The 19,877-nt window shown below is 44.3% G+C and overlaps 3 protein-coding genes across 3 annotated transcripts; 1 reads left to right on the top strand and 2 right to left on the bottom strand.

Annotated features, from left to right (window-relative positions):
- Positions 1-264: 264 nt before the first annotated feature.
- Positions 265-5,167, bottom strand: C1H7orf25 (chromosome 1 C7orf25 homolog). Its single transcript, XM_066322804.1, has 2 exons — positions 5,139-5,167; positions 265-2,591 (listed from the first exon to the last, which is right to left on the bottom strand). The coding sequence occupies exon 2, from the start codon at positions 2,573-2,575 to the stop codon at positions 1,307-1,309; it is 1,269 nt and encodes a 422-aa protein (XP_066178901.1). The 5' UTR covers positions 2,576-2,591; positions 5,139-5,167; the 3' UTR covers positions 265-1,306.
- A 3,554-nt stretch (positions 5,168-8,721) lies between these two features.
- Positions 8,722-14,446, bottom strand: PSMA2 (proteasome 20S subunit alpha 2). Its single transcript, XM_066322838.1, has 8 exons — positions 14,327-14,446; positions 12,495-12,571; positions 11,820-11,952; positions 11,316-11,438; positions 10,896-10,977; positions 9,731-9,804; positions 9,210-9,267; positions 8,722-9,123 (listed from the first exon to the last, which is right to left on the bottom strand). The coding sequence occupies exons 1-8, from the start codon at positions 14,365-14,367 to the stop codon at positions 9,007-9,009; spliced, it is 705 nt and encodes a 234-aa protein (XP_066178935.1). The 5' UTR covers positions 14,368-14,446; the 3' UTR covers positions 8,722-9,006.
- A 146-nt stretch (positions 14,447-14,592) lies between these two features.
- On the top strand, positions 14,593-17,005 carry MRPL32 (mitochondrial ribosomal protein L32). The gene is made up of 3 exons (XM_066322850.1): positions 14,593-14,840; positions 15,714-15,898; positions 16,401-17,005. The coding sequence occupies exons 1-3, from the start codon at positions 14,717-14,719 to the stop codon at positions 16,653-16,655; spliced, it is 564 nt and encodes a 187-aa protein (XP_066178947.1). The 5' UTR covers positions 14,593-14,716; the 3' UTR covers positions 16,656-17,005.
- Positions 17,006-19,877: the final 2,872 nt, after the last annotated feature.

Here is a 19,877-nt window from a genome sequence, read left to right as displayed (position 1 = left end):
CAATTGTGTTGAACAACAGCCTATAAAATATTCAGTGGGCATCTCTTTCACTGACCTGGTAAAAATGTGTAACTTGGGGCTCAGAGCTTCACTCTGGCATCTCAAAATTTTCCACTAGGAAACTGATGAGAATTAATATCAAACAGCAAGTGCTGTCATTACAGCATTCAGGAAAAAAAAAAAAAAAAAAAAAAAAAAAAAAAAAAAACCAGATAAAGACTCCTACATAGCAAATCTCTCCTGGGCAAAGAAAAAGAAAAAAAATACAACAGAAGAAATAGTTGTTTATTCTACATTTTGAATAAAAAGAGTAATTATACTGCAAGTGAAAAGGCTTCTCTCTACTACAGATTAAACTAGGATTTAAGAACACACCCTGCAAATCTTCTCCACCACTCCAACACTGAAGGACCTCACTGAGGCATTGTTTCAGGTAATCCACATGCAACAAAGCCAGAATCAAGCTCAGCATGAGTCCACTAATAAGTTCAGCAAAGAGCACACTAATATCAAAAACTACTTGGGTGCTGGCTCAGTTTAAGATTCTGCTATCTGAAGCTTTGAGGTGGACTTCACAACCAGCAAAACTTTGCTTTTGGACAAAGGCTAAGAGAAAAGTGAAGTGGATGTGCCTCCTTGGTCCAGCTACCACTGGCTGTCCCATTTAGTCCAAGAGCCACAACGTATTAATGCAACTAAGCTCCCAATTTCAACTGATTTTTCCAAGAATCTTCAAACTGTTGCTCAATTCAGTTGAACCATGGTATACATATAGAGGTTCCTTTCAGTAAGAAAAGGAAGGCTTAAGTTGGTTTTTATTCATGGCTACATATCTTCACATTCCCAAAAAGGCACAGGTCTCTGCACAGGCTCCATCTGAATCAACCAAAATAAGCTTGAATAGAATAGGAGAAAGAAAGATTTAAGTTCCATGGAGGTCAAGTCAAAAGTTCATCTAAGACGATGAATTTTACCTCTTTGAAGAGGACAAAAATAACAAGGGCACCTCAGTAACTGTGTTTTAACTCAACTTTTTAATGGGGACGGATATAATTAATACATTGTAAGCCAGTTAACAATTCACATTGAATTCTTATTCTTTAGTGAATAAATTAATGGTCAGCTGGACAAAAAATAACCTCAAGGAAAGAGTAAAGATATTACAAATCCCTTGAGGAGCTCTTCCACTGCTAGTTGCTGTCAACATTGATACATACCCAAAACTGTATTGCTACGATTCTTCTGTTTCCCCAAAAGCCTCCACTGCAGTACCTGCAGTATTTCCATTACTAACTCATTTAATGACTTATACTCCATTATCAGATAGGCAGTGCTTTGGCAGAGGTGTGGCAAAAGATTCTTTGCTTTCTGTCAGTGCTCGTGGCTGATGGACAAAAACACTGAACCTGACACCTTGGTTTGCTGCAGCCCTCACAAACCCACTATTTGCCGTCATGGTGATGGCTTTTAAAGTGTCTCCTGTCCCAAAAATGGCTAGAGAGCGGCTATTGATTTTTGAACTAGCCACTAGTCCTAAGGCACGGTCAGAGGGCTGATCTGGCACCACATTAATTTTTTCAACAAGCAACGCAGCTCGCCTTTTCTCCCCAGGTCCTCCCAGTGTTTCCAAGATGGACTGAAAATCTCTGACAGCAGATTCACAGGCAAAGAGCTCTTTTCCCTCCATGAACTCCTTCAGCTGAGGCAGGACTCTCTCCCTTCTTTCTTGGGCTGCTTGCTCCGTCAGCACTTTTTCTTTGAAGACAAAGTAGCAGCCACCATAGCTCAGCGCAGAGACGTAGGTTATTAAGGTAGTGATGTCCAAATTAACTCTATTGCAGATGTTTACTTTGATCTGGGTAGGGAAAGCAATGCTGGCCACTAAATTCTCCCGGTCTACTCTGGTCACTTGCAGGAGTTCAGGGCCTTCTTCATCTGATTCACTGCTGTTAAGATGCTCATTTTCTGCAGATGGCTCTACCAGTGAGTTCACAGCAACAATGTCTCCTCTCACAGATATTCCCATCTCCTTGAGTCTCTCTGCCATAGGACTGGACACGCTGTTGTAGAATGCAAAGATGATGTGGGGATTGCTGTACTCCACTGGCTGCTGACAGCTTGCTTGCAGGAAGTCCTCCGCCTGCTCAATGACACTTTTGTCACCATACTGGCCTCTTCCAAGCCAGATATTATGCAGGGCCTCAGCTTTACGACCGATGGCCTTCACCCACGTGTGACCTCTGTTTGCAACAACATCTACCACCAGCGTCTGTTTATCTCCAAACTTGTCTTCATAAGCAAAGACATGGAGGACACTGACAACATCCTCCAGGTTCTCTGCTGACTGAATAATAGCTTGGAGGTGGGTAAGGTTTGTACTCTGCAGATGGGATTCTTTAATGGCCACCTTCCCTGCCTCCACCTTGTGTAAGAAATTAAGCTCAGCCTTCAGTTTGCTACATAGCTTTGCCCCACCTTCTATTCTCCTTTTCTGGGACTTGGAAAGGGCTTCCGCTCTCTTAATCAAGTCTTTGGCAACAGCAATTCTTTCACAAAGCAGCGACTGCACAGACATGCTGGAAACATTATTCCTGTCAAATGAGAACAAAGAAGAAGGACGTTATTGCATGGCCAAGAGTAAAGACAGTCAAAAGAGCTCTTTCTAACAGTATACGCTCCAGCTTTGCAGTAGACTTAAGTGCAACAGCTATTGTAAAGCACAAGCAACTGGAACTTCAACACAAAGTCCTGGGGATGAGTTCAATTCCTTTCCTTCACCTTTAGAGATCCAACCTACAGCCTCAGAAGACCCCAATTCTCAGCTAGGCAGCACTCAAGTCTACACAGACCTTGCAGGCTTGTGGTTTCCCCCCACCTACCGTGTAAGAGACCTTCGCTCAACCAGTCACTAAGAGGGATGTTAACTCTCACAGCTCATTTGCAAAAGCTGCCACCCAGAGCAAAATTAGAAATACAGTTAATGCCATAAGCAAATCTTGCCTCTCCCTCTCATCACGCTTACCATTAAAATTAAAAGCTACCCACCATGTTTACACATACTTAGCTTTCAACCTGCACTATTCAACTCAGCGCATGAACCCTTCAGAGGGTGGTGAAGCACTAGGACAGGTTGCCCAGATAAGCTGGGGATGCTTCATTTCTGAAGTGGTCAAGGTCACAGTCAAGTTGGATGGGGCTTTGTTGGGGGTTAGGTTTGTTCCTTTTTTACTTACAGAAATTTTCCCCATAAGTTGCTAGAAGACCAAGTACTTACAAGCTTATGGATGCTTGACCAAAACAAAGAGGTGGCCAAAAGTCAGAAGGGGGAAGATCACAGGAGTTTTGGGGCAGGTAAAAGCAGAGGGCTGGGGGCAGTTGCTCTCTCTTGCTCTTGGCATTGGAGAGAGAACAGTGAGGCTGCTGCCTGAGGAGTCCACTGTCACCAGGAAGTCCAGTCCTGGGAAATCTGCCATCATCTGTTCCTGTGCTGAGGTTGCTACAGTGTGACCCTGCACCCCCTGCCCTGCCTGCCAGGGACAGCCTGATGTTTCCACCAGCCACCAGCCTGGGACTATGCACCATTCCAGCTGGAGTCCCAAAAGACCAAACTGCCCCTGGCTTTGTGAAACAAAGCCCCTCAAGGTCCCTGGATTCATTTACTATTAATGCTATAGTTGTTATTGTTTGTTTGCCTTGTTATACACACTAGTAAAGAACTGTTATTCCTATCCCCATACCTCTGCCTGAAAGGCCCTTTAATTTTCTAAATTATAATAATTTGGAGGGAGGGGATTTGAATTCTCCATTTTGAAGGGGGGCCCTGCCCCTCCCTAGCAGATACCTATCTTTCAAACCAAGACAGGCTTGGAGCAACCTGGTCTAGTAAAAGGCACCACAGTAAAAGGTATCCCAGCTCACAGCAGGGAGGTGGAACTAGATGATCTTTAATGCCCTTTCCAACTCAAACCAATGTATGTTTCTATTACACAGCTTCATGACAGACTATGATTCATAATTCTAGTGACAGGAGAAACCCTATGCTAAAAATTGCTATGTTTTCTAATTCTACTAAGAGATTTACTGGGTTCCAATAAATCTGTTTTTTCACGTCTGTATTACTTTAGTAGACCTTTCTAGAGGAAAGTATGATAGGAATTTCTTTAGTGAATATGTGCTATCTTTGAAAATGTAGGATTCATACTACACCAAACAACAGCGTATTTAAGACAGTAACCACTATGAATAGTGAAATTAATGAATTTTGACTCCTGACTACAAGCAGAAACACTAATTCTTCCTGTAAATCTTACCTAACCTGCATGTTGAAGTAAATTGGTATTGAAGGACAAGATAAATAAAACTCCAACTGAAAAGGAGCAACAGGACACAGCGTGGTCCTACAACAAGCTCTGCCAGGGCAACTCAGTGGCCTGCCTTCAAACAGTGGGAACCTCCCCAGCTCTATGTCCAAGTGGAAACACGGCCAGCATCAACTGCTACTGGCCTGGTTCACATCCAGCATCAGCAACATCTCCTTATTCTTCACGGCCAAGAATCCTGATGCCTCTGACACGACTTACTCTCCTCACGGTCCCAGAAGGCCAGAAAAATCAGCCTTTCCCCCTTGAAGTCTTTGCCACTGCCACAAGCTTATCCTTGCATGTAATGGAATGAGTAAAACCTCACCATTAGCAACTGGGCACCTCTCCTCACAGCAGCTACAACTCCTACACACACACGAGTGCTTCAAGACAGAGCGTAAATCAAGGGTTGCAGCGACAATAAAACCACAGACGCAACTACTTTTTCAGCACAGCTGGCGCCACTATCTATGAAGGACGAGGCCACAGGCCCTCCTCGGGCCGGGGCCGCTCTCCCCTGGGGCGGGATCCCGGGCCCGGCCGCTCCTCTCGCCGCTCCGCCATCACGTGTTCGCCGGGCGGGCCGCGCCGCCATCTCGGCTCAGGGCACGGCGCCCTCAGCGCTCGCCTCAGCCCGGCTCCCCGCCACCCGGCCTCGCCCTCCGCCCACACGATGGCCGCGGCGGAGCGGGTGGGGCCGGACGCCGGCCCTTGTCCCTGCTGTTCTCCCCGTCCCGCAGCCTCTGCCGGGACGTGATGTGCTCGGGCCCGCCTCACCTCTGCGGGGCTCCCGGCCCCGTTCCCTTCCACCGGCCCCCGAAGCCCGCACTCGCAGCGCGGCGGCCGCAGCCCTCGCCCGGGGCCGCCGTGGCGTGTCGCGGCTCGGCCCAGCTCGGCACCTCCCCCGGGCCGCCGGGCGGGGACAGCCGCACCCCCGCCTGCTCCGCCGGCCCTGCCCGCCCGGCCGGCCTCTGCTGCCCGGCGTGCCCGCGGGGCGCCGCGGAAACCCTCCAAGGGCGAAATGCATTACATCAGGTCGCCCGCAATCTCAGAATATTCTGAGTTGGAACGAACTCACAAGGATCGATGCGTCCAACTACTGGCCCTACCCAGAACAGCCCCAAGGGTCGCACCGTGTGCCCGAGAGCGTTGTCTAAAAACCACTTGAACTGTGTCAGGCTTGGTGCTGGGGAGCCTGTTCCAGTGCCCAACCACCCTCCGTGTGAAGAACTTTTTTCCACTATCCAACCTAAACCCCCCCTGACACAGCTCTAGGCCAGTCCCTCAGGCCTGTCCACGGGTCACCACAGAGAAGAGATCAATGTCTGCCCCTCCTCTTCCCTTCATGAGGAAGTTGTAACTGCAATGAGGTCTCCCCTCAGTCTCCTTCAGGCTGAATAGACCAAGTGACCTCAGCTGCTCCTCATGCAGCTTCCCCTCAAGGCCCTTCACCATCTTTGTTGCCCCCCCTCGCCTTTGGACGTTCTCTAGTGGCTTTGTATCTTCCTTACGGTGTGGTGCCCAACACAGCACACAATATTCAATGTGAGGCTGCGACAGCACAGAGTAATGGGAACAGATAGGCAGAGACAAGGTAGCCTCGGACTCTAATCTTCATTGGAGAAGTAACAGCCTGGGCTCCACACATGTTGGACTTGTGCATGCTGGGTCTATTACATTTGGACAACGAAAATGGGCTGTACTAAACTGTTGTGTGAATATGCGAGCAAGCGTCCCCAATATTTGCCCCCAGCTGCTGCCTGCCTCCATGCAGCAGACAGAGCTGTGGTCCCATTCCTCTCTGTGCAGCAATACTCCATTAGAGTGTGGGGGAGACTTGGCTTCTGAGTGCTGGTTCTTGGAGGGAGAGATGATCTCTACTTGTCTGAATGATTTCACAAGATCTGGAAAGCAATAGTAAGCCAAAGCCAGTTGAAAGGGGCTTTCTGTATCTGTATGTCCTTTACTGTAGGTGACAGCACACTAGAACAAGCTGCCTGGAGAGGCTGTAGAGTCTCCCTCACTGGAACTACTCAAGAACCATTTAAACAGAATCCTGTGCCATCTGCTCTAAGATGATCCTGCTTGAGCAGGGAGGTTGGACCAGATATCAACCTGACCCATTCTGTGACTTAAAGTAATAACTTCATTAAATGAAGTTACTGTTCTCAGATCCCAATCTCACTTGTTAAATAAAGCCCAACTCTCCTAAGTGTTACACGATTCTGAGGAGCTTGGTGCAGATCTTCTTTCAGGACAAACAAATCAACGTTACATGCTTCAAGTGACAAGTGTCTCTTTCCTCCTTCAGATGACTGCATTAGTAGGAACAAGCTTGCAGTTTGTAATTTCTCACAAAGAAACAGTGTTTATCTTACTGCACCTTGACCCCTTTATGCAGTTTCTACAAAATAGAAAAAAAAAGCTAATCTCATGGAACTAAACAGTGCACTTCTTGAAAATTACCACAATCACTATATAATTTGGTGGACCACTGCACTAGTATCGCTCACTCCTGAAGTGATTTTACTTAAGAAATACATCTTAAAGTTAAAAATACTATTTCCTTAAATTTTAAAGATTTTAAATGGAAAATATGTTACTTAGTTCTCTGCAGTTTACAGATTTCCCTTTAAATAGTAGATAAAATTTAGCTACTATTCTAGACATGCAGTTTAAAAAAGAACCCCGCATTTAAAACCACACCACCTTCCCCTGACCTCAGAAGAGCGTAATATCAAGGTCTATCTGACTACCACTAAGGAAATTACCTAATATTCTAAGTAAAGCCTGAATTCAGAATATCATGCACATTGTTTCCAAATTACACAAAGTGCCGTGGACTCTGATTCACTGCAGTGTTTAAGTACTAGCAGGGAGCTTTGGGACTCAGTTCTTAACGGTGGAGAAACAGTCACCAGCTTGGCTCATTTGAAGTGAAAACCACTGGCAGTAGACGATAGAGATTTACTCATATCCTCTAACACAAAACAAGTAGCAGTTTACCATGGTTTGAAACTTGCTTTGGTTTCAACTACCTTTCAGAGGGTGTTCTTTGCTCATCAACTGTTTCTAGTAGTAGAGACAACTGAACCACTGCAGTCAATTTCTGAAGTACCTACACACATTTTTTGCATGTAGAAAACTCTTGAATATTTATACAGCATTAAAAAATTCAATGTGCATAAATATTCTAAATCGAAGATGCAGCAATATAAAGCTTTCTATTTCAGATCTGAGGTTTTTATTTTCTCATTCTAGAATAAGAATTAAGAATATGGCCTGGTTTTCAGAGCAAAATACTCAAAAAGCAATCTGGCGGAACTCTTAATGAACCATTTGGACATAGCTTTTATTTCTGACATTAGGAAATAAAACTTCATTTATGGCATGCCTCAGAAGTTCTTATTCACCTGATGATGACATAAACCATCAAAAGACAGACATTGGAAAGCACAGGTCAATCAGCTTATACACTGCTTTGTACTCATATTCTGTATTTTCTTCATTAGTTATGGCTGGCTGATGTGGGACCTACAAGGCTGCTCCCCTACATCCTTAGACTTATATACAAGCAGACAGGCCCAGCTACCACTTTAAAAAACATAAAATCTGAAAACAGTAACTTAAATGGCTGCAGACCAAATTATTTCTGCTGAAAAAAAAAAGTATATTTATCCAGTTTCTTTTGTGGTAAACGCAGGGTTTTATGACTTGAACGACTCTATGCATATAACAAATGTATTGATATATCCACACAATGGTATATGTAAAAGTTATGGTGCACAAATTAAATGTTCCTTTCGTTACATCTTTAGAATTATCTTGCAGGTTGGAAAAACTTTAGCACAATTCAAGGGATAAAGTAATTACATTACATACTCTCTTTTGTAAATCCCATTGATTTTTATTGATGGTGATAAAGGCATTGTTTTCAGTAAGAGTTACTACTTCTATTTTTCCTAACAGTATTTCAAGATTGAAAAAGTACAATTTCTAGGGCCAAGAAAATAACTCAAGTAAAACAAGTTCTTGTGACACAAAGACCATGAGGGTCAAAAGCAGAGAGGGCTCAATCAGATCACAGTAAACACCTGAAATGGAAGACTTTCCTGCCCCTTTGTGAAAGTACATGATCTTTTTCACTACAAAAAAACTATTTCTGGAGATTAATTAACATTTAAACGATATTCCAAAGTAAAAATTTATCCTCTTACTCGACATTTAATTTTTCTAAAAGAAGACTGAATGCAAATTCATCGTGGCTGTATGTGAGAAATAGTTTCCTAAACAATAAGGATACTGAAATCTAAGTTTCATGTAGATAAACAAGCTAGGATTGAAAAGACACACAGACACCTTCCCCCAAAACAATGGCCTTTGATTTTATTCTTTAGCCTTTTTCAAGCTGTCACTATAACTTTACATTTTGTACAGTATTTTGCGTATCAAGGGAAAGAATTATCTTGAACAAGATTCCATTTATTACAATATCAAGGACCGTTGTATTTGCACCCATGATGTTTAAAAAATCTCTCAGACAAACCATGTAGAAATAAGTATGCAAAAACTGCAAAGAAAAACATTTAAGTAGCCAAAATTAAAAAGACCTTTGTGTGAACCACACAGTCTACCTCGGTTTCTACTAGGCTATTGCAGCCAAGTAGTCCTTAACCTCAGTTGGAGTGAGCCTCCTAAAACCAGCTTCATTACAGATGCCAACTTCAATGTTGTCTTCTGTCATTTGCCCTTCAAAGCTCTCCTATTAAAAAAAATACACTTCAGTGAATCATATCAGTGAAGACATAAGAAACTTCTTTCTTAGATAACCTTTAGTGTTAAGCTAACCTTTAGTGTTAAGATAGCTGTATGAATGGCATCTTCAAGCTCCAAATCTTCATTGTACCTGTAAATAGACATTCATTTATTTCAGCATAGGACAAAAACCTTTACAAATTTTAAATCCTGGAGTCTCTAAAATCCCCAAAACTACTAAAATCTGTTTCTCATACAAATATTATTTGTAAAAATAGTAGCATTAATAGTCAAAGTTATTTTTTGTTTAAAAAAAAAAACAAACCCTACTTTTCCTACTGACACTGTATATACCATTGCTGCAAATATGCTGAACATGTTTATTGCACTCAAGTAATTCTACATAAACACAAAAGTTGGGAGTTTAAAGAAATCAAACTTCCTGTGCACTTGTAAACAAGTACACTGGAAGCATCTGACCTTAAGTATAAAAATATTTTAAAAATTTGTTCTTACAATTTAAGAAGTGTGCATTTCTTAAAATCTGGCTATTTTATATATATGGAACCTGAACAGAACATAGTATCCTTTCAGAGAAGTATTAAATATATTACCTTTTCTCAAGAAATGTTTTCCCATTGACGTAGTTTTTTCCCATTGCTGTTGCTTTCCAGGCAAAATAAGCTCCCTGTAAAAGCAACAATCTATTGATTGAATTGTTTTGTGTAACTTAGTGAAACACTATGTATTCAATTACTTAGTAAGGAACTACAGAAGCAATTATGAAAATACCGAGTGTTCAGAGATTACAGGAGACAAATTTGGATCACACTGAAACTAATTTTATATGAGAATGTATGCTGTGAAACTATACAAAATGTGTATTGGGCCCCACCTATTTTCATCCTCACGCTAATTTGAAAGATGCACTTAGTAAGTCATTAGCATAGTTTTGATTTGGGATTCCTTAAACCCAAATAGGACATTTGCCTTTGGGAACGTGTACACTCAAATCCTTACTAAGGCTCACCCCACATATTCTTCTTTTTGAAGATAATGTAATGTAAGTGACTTGCAGCAAATCAGCCATTTGATTTATGTTCACTACTACCAAGGTATTTAGTCATTGCTTCTATTCCCTCCTCTGGCATGAAGACCATGAGCAGTTCTATGCGTCAATCAAATTGCCTTAAACAGGGCATCTGCATTTTGCTTTTTACACTGGAGCATCAGGTAATCCAAACCACTGGAAGCTGCAATGATCACTACAATGACCTTATTTCTTCACCTAAAGCACTGCACCCACACGTGCATCAAAGGGCAGGTTTTCTGCAGTGCAGTGCAAACCCCAGCAACAAACTCATTTATATTAACCACTGTCATTAAATACCAAAGCACGTGCATTACATTTCACAATGCAAAATGTTTTGGCTTAACTTCCATCCAGTCTGGAGCAGTATGAACAGTCCAGTTCTTTTTTCCTAGTAGCTGTTGCAGAATACCATTTTTGCTGCCATGATCAGCTAGGTGGGAAAGCATTAAAAGGGATGATCTCCTTCACGCACAGCTGCCATCCCTCAAGCAGTACAGGAACATGTAAGCAGAGAATGAGGCAGGCTTGCTCCTAGCACCTACTGAAATGACCCATTTTGACTTCTGAAGTTATCTTTCATTCTAGCTCTGTATTATTGTTCTCATTACAGAAAGTGTTTCATGAGCACATGCAAAGTTTCACGTGTTTTATCAGAGTAGCAGAACTTACAAGTGTAAGATACTTACAGATGGATCCGACTGAAATAAATATGGCCGCCCTTCATTCCAGCCACATATGAGCAGTGAAACACCAAAGGGACGAACACCACTACAGGCAAACAAAACATAATAAATTATCCAGTGAAAGTCAAAGGTGACTAATTATTTTGGATGTATTCCTCTCCCCAGACCAGAGCTGTAATGAGGGTGAGTCAACCAACAGAACAAAACCAAGTGTCCTGCCTTGATTGACATGTTTGTGTTCAGGATGTGGAAACCCATTCTCACCCACTGTCAGTCAGTGCTCCTCCCGCTGGCACACTTTCTGTGCACATTCTCCACTGAAAAACTGCGTTTTCCACAAAAACTCCAATCACTGGGTAGCTGTTACTCATTACATTTAAACAACACGATCTTTCTAAGCAACTCTGCAATTCCAGCACATACCCAGACTGCGTGTACTCCTGCATCACAGAAGCAATTCTCTGTACTAGCTGAGCTGTTGGAATGGGCTCATGATAAACCAAGTAATACTGCTGGGCCAGCTTCCGTGCTCTATGCACAAGTACTCTGAAAACAAAGACAGAAGTACTATATAAAAAAAATTCCAATTAGAACTAAAACCCCATAATAATTAATATCTATTAAGAAGTTGTACGTCTGGTGTAACATCGGCGTAAGAACACAAGACCATGCTGAGTTATCTTTATCAACCAAGTAATTGCTGAAATATTTAAAGTAAAAGTAAGGTTGAATTAATTACACTGCTTTAATTCTTTAGATGCAAGGTTATTTGACAAGTTAATGAACATATTAAGAAAAATTTCAAGTGAATGTCATTTACAGTGCAATACAGTATGACATACACTTATAAAGAAACAGCTAATCGCTACTTGTTACTTCTTGTATGAATATGCATCTAAATAGTGATCAAACAAAATGTTTTAATACCTGTAATCTGGACCCATACCACTGTACACTAAACCTATATGTTTGGTAATTGGTTCTACTTTGTGGACACTCCTTTCATCATACAGAATAGATTTCTGCTTCTTTTCAGTTGCCAACACCACTCCATTTGCAGCTGAAAAAGAACAAAAAAGTATTTAAAACTTAAACTAACATTAGCAGTCAAAACACAGAATAAGCTTACTAAACTGTAAAAATTTCTTCCTCTCTTTTTTAAAGCTCTTCAAGCTTACAATCCAGTTAAAGAGAGATACTTTGATGAATACACCCACCAAACACATTGTTTCTTTTTTAAAATAACCATACAGCTCCCATAATCGCATTTCAAAGATTCTGTATAACAATAATAATTGAGCAATCTACATAACATTTTTTGTGTGTTATTTCTATATATAAGGACAGGAACACTCAAACAACCCCCCAAACCAAAAATCTACTTCTACCAGCTGAATGTCTCCAAAATCACCCAAAAGAACCCCATGAAACATTAAACCTATTAAAACATCTGAAAATCCACTGAAAGAGTAACACAATATATAACAGAAAGATAAAGAAGAATCCAATACAAAGGACCCAGTACATGATCTGAACTGATTTAGTTCTCTTAAAAAACAGTCAAAATCCCAAATCCATCAGTAAAGTATTTTCAGGACATACCTTTAATCCCAACTGATGGAGCTCCTGCAGCTACTGCAGCCAAAGCATATTCAATCTGAACAAGCTTTCCAGAAGGACTAAAAAAGAAGATGCAAAATAAAATTTTCCATTCAGTGGGAAAAATCTTAAGGTTGTGTCATGAGTTTCTATTGAAATTACATTGTATGTGTGGTTTCCAAAAGACACTGATGTTCACTGCTGAAAGGAACCAGCAAAACACAGCTATGCTTTTTGACTGACAAGCACACGAGGTCAATGACACAAGACAGCAACAGCTCCCATTCCATCCCAGGTATTCCTGCATTTTGTTTTAACAATCCACATTATCCTGGTAATGGATGCGGAATCATCAGAATAGAGCTGCAGGTGTCAAGCAAAATAAGTTACAAAGTAACTTATTCAGAAGCAGAGGGGTAGAGGGGTCCATTTTCCATCCCCAGGGAAAAGGACACCAGAAACAGCCATTCACTGGACAAGTGATTTTGCAAGTACATCTATTCCCTAGGCTGTATTTCAGACACTGCCGCTTTAATCGTTGCAGAAGTAAAATGAGATATTATGTAACTCGGTGCTTAGATGAAGAAAACAAAGCAGGCAATAACCAATCAGTATAGTCATTTATATGCTGAGGAAACAGGGTATAAGGGTGACAAAGTAGTAATTCTGGCTTTTCCACTACAAAATATAACAAATCAGAACAATCATTCCAGCCACATAGTGCTTCTGTAAAATAGAAGAAGTTTTTAAGTCCCTTAGGAAACCATTTCTGAAAGCTAATAAAGAATTCAATCTACTTGAGCAGAGCAAGCATATTGGGCTGCTTCCATCCATTAACAACATTCTTTTCATCATTTTAGGTTGTGAACTGCTTCATTTGTTCAACTGCACCAAGCCTTTAGTGATCCCTTTTGCAATTACACAGCGTGACTCTCCTCTGAGATTAAGGGAACACTTCGCCATGGGCAGCATAAAGGTTCTTCTGTTCAGTTTTTCTTCTTTCTATATGCAACATAGGTCTGAATACCTTAATAGTTTCAAAAAATGAATGGAAGGTAATTTCCTTTACCCTAAATTAATTTTCAGTGTAGGTATTAGAGCAACGCCCCAATAGACACCATTCCAATAGCGTATTCACTCTGTGCATGCCATCATTCTACATTCAGTGGACATTCTACATTCTGTGGACAACACCAAGTGCAAGGACAGCAGCAACTGCCAGGTGTAGCAGGAAGGAACAGAAACTATTTTAAAACTTATCTGCCTCACTCATTCGTACATCTGCAAAGCTTGTTCTGAAGCAACCTCTCAGGACACCACAGCTCAGCTGTCATCACGCATTTCCAGTTAGCTCAGAATCACAGAATTATTCCCCAACCTATAGTCTGTGTGTGGTGATCCCGAGTTTGCTAAGCCAAGCACTCACTGTACGGCACTACCAGTGTCGAAATAGACCTTAACGTGGTCCTACAGCAGCTCTGTCTCACAGCAACGAGGAGACACAAGCGGCGCCCGCAATGGGGCCCGAGGTCAACGACAGACCCCAGGTGGGACCCATGACCCTCCCCGCCGCCCTTCAGGAAGCCTCTGGACAGCTGCGTGCCCCCCTCGGGCGCCTGCCCCCCGCCGCTCTGCCCACGCCCGTCACTCCTATCCAGGGCCAGCTTCCGCTGACCCCCAGCGCTCGCAGGCCCGATGACTCTGCAAAGCGCCCCCTCGGTCCTGCCTCGCCGCCGCCTGCAGGCCGCTCCGCTCAGGCTGTGCGCTGTTCTCCCGCTTGCCCGGCAGCCCGCCCGCCCCGTCCCCTGAGCGCACAGCCACCCCGGCCCCGGCACCTGAAGGTGGTGAGGGAGAAGCTGTAGCCGCGCTCCGCCATTTTGGCACCAGCCCCTGCGCTCCCCGCGCCGGCTCCTCTGCGCAGGCGCGGACGCTGCACCCCCTCCCAGCCGAAGGCACAGCGAGCGCGCTGATTGGTGGGGTGGTGGCCTGCGCCTGAGCGTGCTGGGATGCGGTTGGCGGAGAGGCGCGCCGTGAGGCATGCTGGGAGTTTGAGTCCTCAATCCGCCCTCTACCGCCCCGCCCTTCTGGTAGCGAGAGCAGTGCTGGGACTTGGAGTCCTAGTCCTGTCTCCCTGCAATGTCGTGACAGGCTGAGGACACTCGGTTTCCCAGAAGGCGCAGGAACAGGGGTCCTCCCCCGACGGCTCGGCGGGGCCGTGTGGCGTTATGGCGGTGCTGGTGCTGCTCCGCTCTCCGCTGCCGCGGCTCGGCGTCTTGCTCCAGCGCTGCTGGGGGCGGCTGGAGCGCGGCCTCTGGCCAGGTGTCTTCGGGGGCCAGAACCCGCCCTGGGGTAGGTCCCAGCCTCTTCTCCGCCCAGCTGAAGGAACTAAACGCGTACAGCCTGTCTTGGGAAGGGTTTGGAGTAGATGATCTCAGAGGTCCCTTCCAACGCCATCGATTCTGTGATTCTGTGAGAGGGCGACGTCGGGGATGAGGGACTCGTTTCACATCTGAGGGGGGGAGGGCGCCGGGACAAGAGGCCGTGACCCCGGGGGTCATTCGGGGAGTGGAGCGGGGGCCTTGCTTCGGGCGTGATGGCAGCATCCGTGCTGTTTTCCTCGACCGCGCGGAAATGAGGCTTGGCTGTAGAGAATTTCTTTCTCACAGAATCAGAGATTATGGTGAGCTGGAAGGAGCACGCAAGGATCATCATATCCAACTCAGTCCTGTAGAGGATAGCCCCAAGAGTCACACGATGTGCCCGAGAGCGTTGTCCAAACGCTTCCTGAACTCTGTCAGGCTTGGAGCTGTGACCACTTCCCTGAGGAGTCTATTTCAGTGCCCAGCCACCCTCTGAGGGAAGAGCTTTTTCCCAGTGCCTGACCTAAACCCCCTTGATTCAGCTTCATGCCATTCTCTGGCCTGTCACCACAGAGAAGAGATCAGTGTCTGCCCCTCTTGCTTCCCTTTAGCAGGAGGTTGTAGATTGATGAGGTGTCCTCTCAATCTCCTCCAGGCTGAACAGATAAAATAACCTCAGCTGCTTGTATGCTTTTCCCTCCAGGCCCTTCACCATCCTCATGGCCCTCCTTTGACTCTCTGTAAGAGCTTTATAGCCTTCTTATGTTGTGGTGCCCAAAACTGCACGCAGTATTCAAGGGGAGGTTACCACCGTACAGAGTAGAGTGGGACAAACACCCTTTTCTTTCTCTTTCTCCTGCAGGACCAGCAGTAGCTGTGCAAGGTCCAGTCCTTGTTCCACAAGGAATAAATGGTGCCGGCGAGAGCAGCGCCGAGCCGCCGAGCCTGCTGGAGAGCGTCGTGTGGATGGCGGCGCCCAAGCAGAGGCGCACCATCGAGGTCAACCGCTGCCGGCGGAGGCATCCCACCAAGCTCATAGAAATAAAGGTAAGCCGCAAAGCCCTTCTTTTGGGGAATCATTGCAGAGGGAATTGTAACTGTAAAAGCTCTCTCGACTTTGTCTATACATAAATAAGCTTAAAAGATAACTGTAATCTTTAAAGTCCTTTGTAACAGGTATGTTCATCAGTAGTCTGAGGTTAAATAAACAGTGACACTTGCAGTGCAAGCCAACAGAATGTGAATTTTGGTTGAATAGACAGTGTAAATGGAAAAGGTCTACATTTTCTGTGCCTCTAATTTAGTCTTTAGTCTTCCAAACATAATTAAGCATAATGACTTAGATGCTCAATTTATAGGCTGTTCTTCATAGTAACATAAGTAGTAACTTTGACATAGCAGCACATTACAGAAAAGTTACATAGAAGAATACATTTTGAAATGGTAGGTGAATTTCTCTAATTTAACATTTTTCTTTGTAGTAGTTCCCTGTTTCTTTTTTTGCTGCTCTTCAAATTACAAAATTTCCTGTTTTCCACTGTCATTTTAGAGGAACATAGATGTTTGTCCTGAATGTGGAAACTTGAAGCAGAAACACGTCCTTTGTGGCTATTGTTATGCAAAGGTCAAAGAAGAAACTCGACTGATACGGATGGAAATATACAAAAAGAAAGGAGGACCGTTTAATGCTCCAGCTGTAGAGACTGTTGTCCTTTATGAAGGAGAAAAACCCACAGAAAAAGATGAAGGCAAGCAGATCATTGAAAGAGCCAGGAAGCGTCCATCTTGGTTTGTTCAAAATTGATGCTATAGATTTAATGGCGGCAAAAGCAGTTGCTGCAGGAAGAGAATTCATTATTTTCAAAAATTATTTTCTTGTTCACTCAGTGTGAACAGAACTCCTCTGAACCTTTGGGAAACCTGCCTGAATTTTGCGTTGTGCCATAGGATTTGAAAGTTAGGTGTTCTCTAGCATGCAGTGGGAAATGCTTCTTAGTGATACACCACAGCAGTTAACAGAGAGAAATCAGAATCTACCTTAGATTTGGATATCTGTGTACCGTACCCTGAGCAGTTTGTTCTATCCTGGTTTTGTAAATAACATCTTTTAAATTCATGGATGCAAAATAAAGTTTGGTAGGTGTCCCAGGGAAATCTGCTTTCTGGTTTTGGCTGCTGCTCTATTGGAGTGAAGAAATGTTTAAAAGTGATATTGATTAGAAACAAAGGATATTTACAAGGAAAGATGCAGTTATTTGGTTATATCTTTTGTGTGGATCTCTCCACAGTGTTGCCATTTGAGATAATTTGTGATAATCCTAGGTTTGAGCAAATAGTGGTTGTAACATAGTATTTGCATTTTTTTCTGCACTGGATGAAGATTGAGTGTTCCTTGCTGTTGTCAGTATACAAGATAATTTTCTTTCTTAAAGGCATGTGGAAAGCCGGGTTTCTTCCCCCTTGAGTAAAAAACCTGGAAATCTGTAAGTGTGACAGGGGTCAAAGTGCCTCTTTGCAGCTGTTCAGTAGTCTGGGTGGTCAGTGTGGGCTTGTAAAACTGTGAACACTCACAGTGCCTTTGGCTGGAGTCCTGGGCAGAGAGAGGGCACCTCTGCCTCCACTCTCCACTGGTGCCCTTCTGAGGTGCAGTTGCATCACCTGCCTGGATTTTCACTTTGGCTTTAGCCACACAGCAGCACCACTGCATTAGAGGTTTAAGTCTGTTTGCAGTTTTTGTTTGGGATTTCAGTATACACACAGTACTCTTCGGTATTGTGGCTCAGCCACCCTAGTAGCTATTTGCTGCCAAAAAATGCACACCTGCTCCAACCCTATCACAAAACCACTAGGTTGGAAGAAACCTTCAAGCTCATTGAGTCCAGCCCATACACCAAGCCCTAACACCACCTCAACTAAAACATGGCACCAGGTACCACATCCATCTTTTTTTAAACACATCCAGGGATGGTGACTCAACCACCTCCCACAGGCAGACAATTCCAGTACTTTATCACCCTTTGTATAAAAAACTTTTTCTAATATCCAACATAAATTGTCCTTGGCGCAGCTTAAGACTGTGTCCTCTCATTCTGTCAGTTGGTGCCTGGAGAAAGAGACCAACTCCCACCTGACTACAACCACCTTTCAGGAAGCTATGGGGAGGGATAAGGTCACCTCTGAGTCTCCATTTCTCCAGGCTAAACACCCCCAGCTCCCTCAGTTGTTCCTCACAGAGTTTGTGTTCCAAGCCCCTCACCAGCCTTGTTGCCTCCTCTGGATGTGCTCAAGTGTCTCAACATTCTTCCTAAACTGAGGGGCCAGAACTGGACACAGCACTCCAGGTGTGGCCTCACCAGTGCCCAGTACGGGGGGGAAAAGATCTCCCTGCTCCTGCTGGACACACCATTCCTGATATAGGCCAGGATGCCATTGGCCTTCTTGGCCTCCAGGGCACACAGCTGGCTCCTGTTCAGCTGCTGTCACCAGTGCACCCAGGTCCCTTTCTGCCTGGGCACTGTCCAACCACACCATCCCCAGCCTGTAATGTTCCAGGGGGTTATTTGTGGCCAAAATGCAGGACTTGGCACTTGGATACATCTTCATCTTATTGGACTCTGCCCATCCATCCAACTATTCCAGGTCTCTCTGCAGAGCCCTCCTACCTTCCAACAGATTGACACACGCTCCCAGCTTAGTGTCATCTGCAAATTTACTAATTAAAGACTCAGTACCCTCATCCATGTCATCAATAAAAATATTGAACAGAGCTGGCCCCAGCACAGACCCCTGAGGGACACCAGTGGTGACTGTCCCCAGCTGGAAGCAGCACTGTTCACCGCCACTCTCTGGGCCCGGCCATGCAGCCAGTTCTTACCCCAGCAAAGAGTGCTCCTGTCCAAACCATGGGCTGCAAAGCTTTTCCAGGAGTGTGCTGTGGGAGACAGTGTCAAAAGCCTTGCTGAAGTCCAAATAGACAACATCCACAGCCTTTCCCACATCCAGCAGGCAGGTCAGCTAGTCATAAAAGGAGACCAGGTTGGTCAGACATGACCTACCCCTACCCATGCTGGCTGGGTCTGATACCCTGGCCATCCTGAAAGTGCTGAGTGATGACACTCAGTATAAACTGCTCCATTACCTTATCAGGTACTGAGGTCAGGCTAACTGGCCTATAATTACCAGGATCCTCCTTCCCACCCTTTTTGTGGATGGGAGTCATGTTGGCCAGCTTCCAGTCATCTGGAACCTCACCAGTGAGACAGGACTGATGGAGAGCAGCTTTGCAAGCTCAATTGCCAGCTCCCTCATCACCCTGGGATGGATCCCATCTGGGCCCATAGATTTATGAACATTCAAGTGTCTCAGCAGTTCTCTGACTGCCTCCTCCTGGACAACAGGGGGACCATTCTGCTCCCTGACACCATCTACCAACCCAGGAGGACAGTTGTCCTGAGGACAAACTGTCTTCCCACTGAAGACTGTGTCAAGAAAGGTGTTAAACACTTCTGTCTTCTCCTCACCTGCAGTTACTAAATTCCCTCCCTCATCCAATAAGAAAGGTTGGTCTTACCCTTCTTTTTAATATAAATATATTTGTAAAAACATTTTTTATTATTCTTTATAGAAGTTGTCAAATTAAGTTCAAACTGAGCTTTGGCCGCTGTAATTTTTTTTCCTACATGCCTCAGCAACCCCCTTAAATACTTCCTGAGAGACCTGCTCCTTCTTCCAAAGCTGATACATGCTCTTTTTATTCCTAAGTTCCTTCAAAACCTCGTTGCCTATCCAGGCTGGACATTTGCCTCATCGACTCATCTTTCAGCACACAGGGACAGTCTGTTCCTGTGCCCTCAAGATATCTGCTTTGAAGCATGCCCACCTTTCCTGTTCTCCTTTGTTTTTAAGGGCTGCTTCCCAAGGAACTCTCTGAATAGATCTCCTAAACAGACCAAAGTCTGCCCTCTGGAAGTCCAACATAAAAGTCTTATTGATGTTTCTCCTGATTTCACCAAATACTGATACCAAA

The sequence above is a fragment of the Sylvia atricapilla genome, chromosome 1 (genome assembly GCF_009819655.1).
Source record: "Sylvia atricapilla isolate bSylAtr1 chromosome 1, bSylAtr1.pri, whole genome shotgun sequence".
Taxonomy (NCBI): Eukaryota; Metazoa; Chordata; class Aves; order Passeriformes; family Sylviidae; genus Sylvia; species Sylvia atricapilla.
This window is presented reverse-complemented; position numbering and strand designations above follow the sequence as displayed.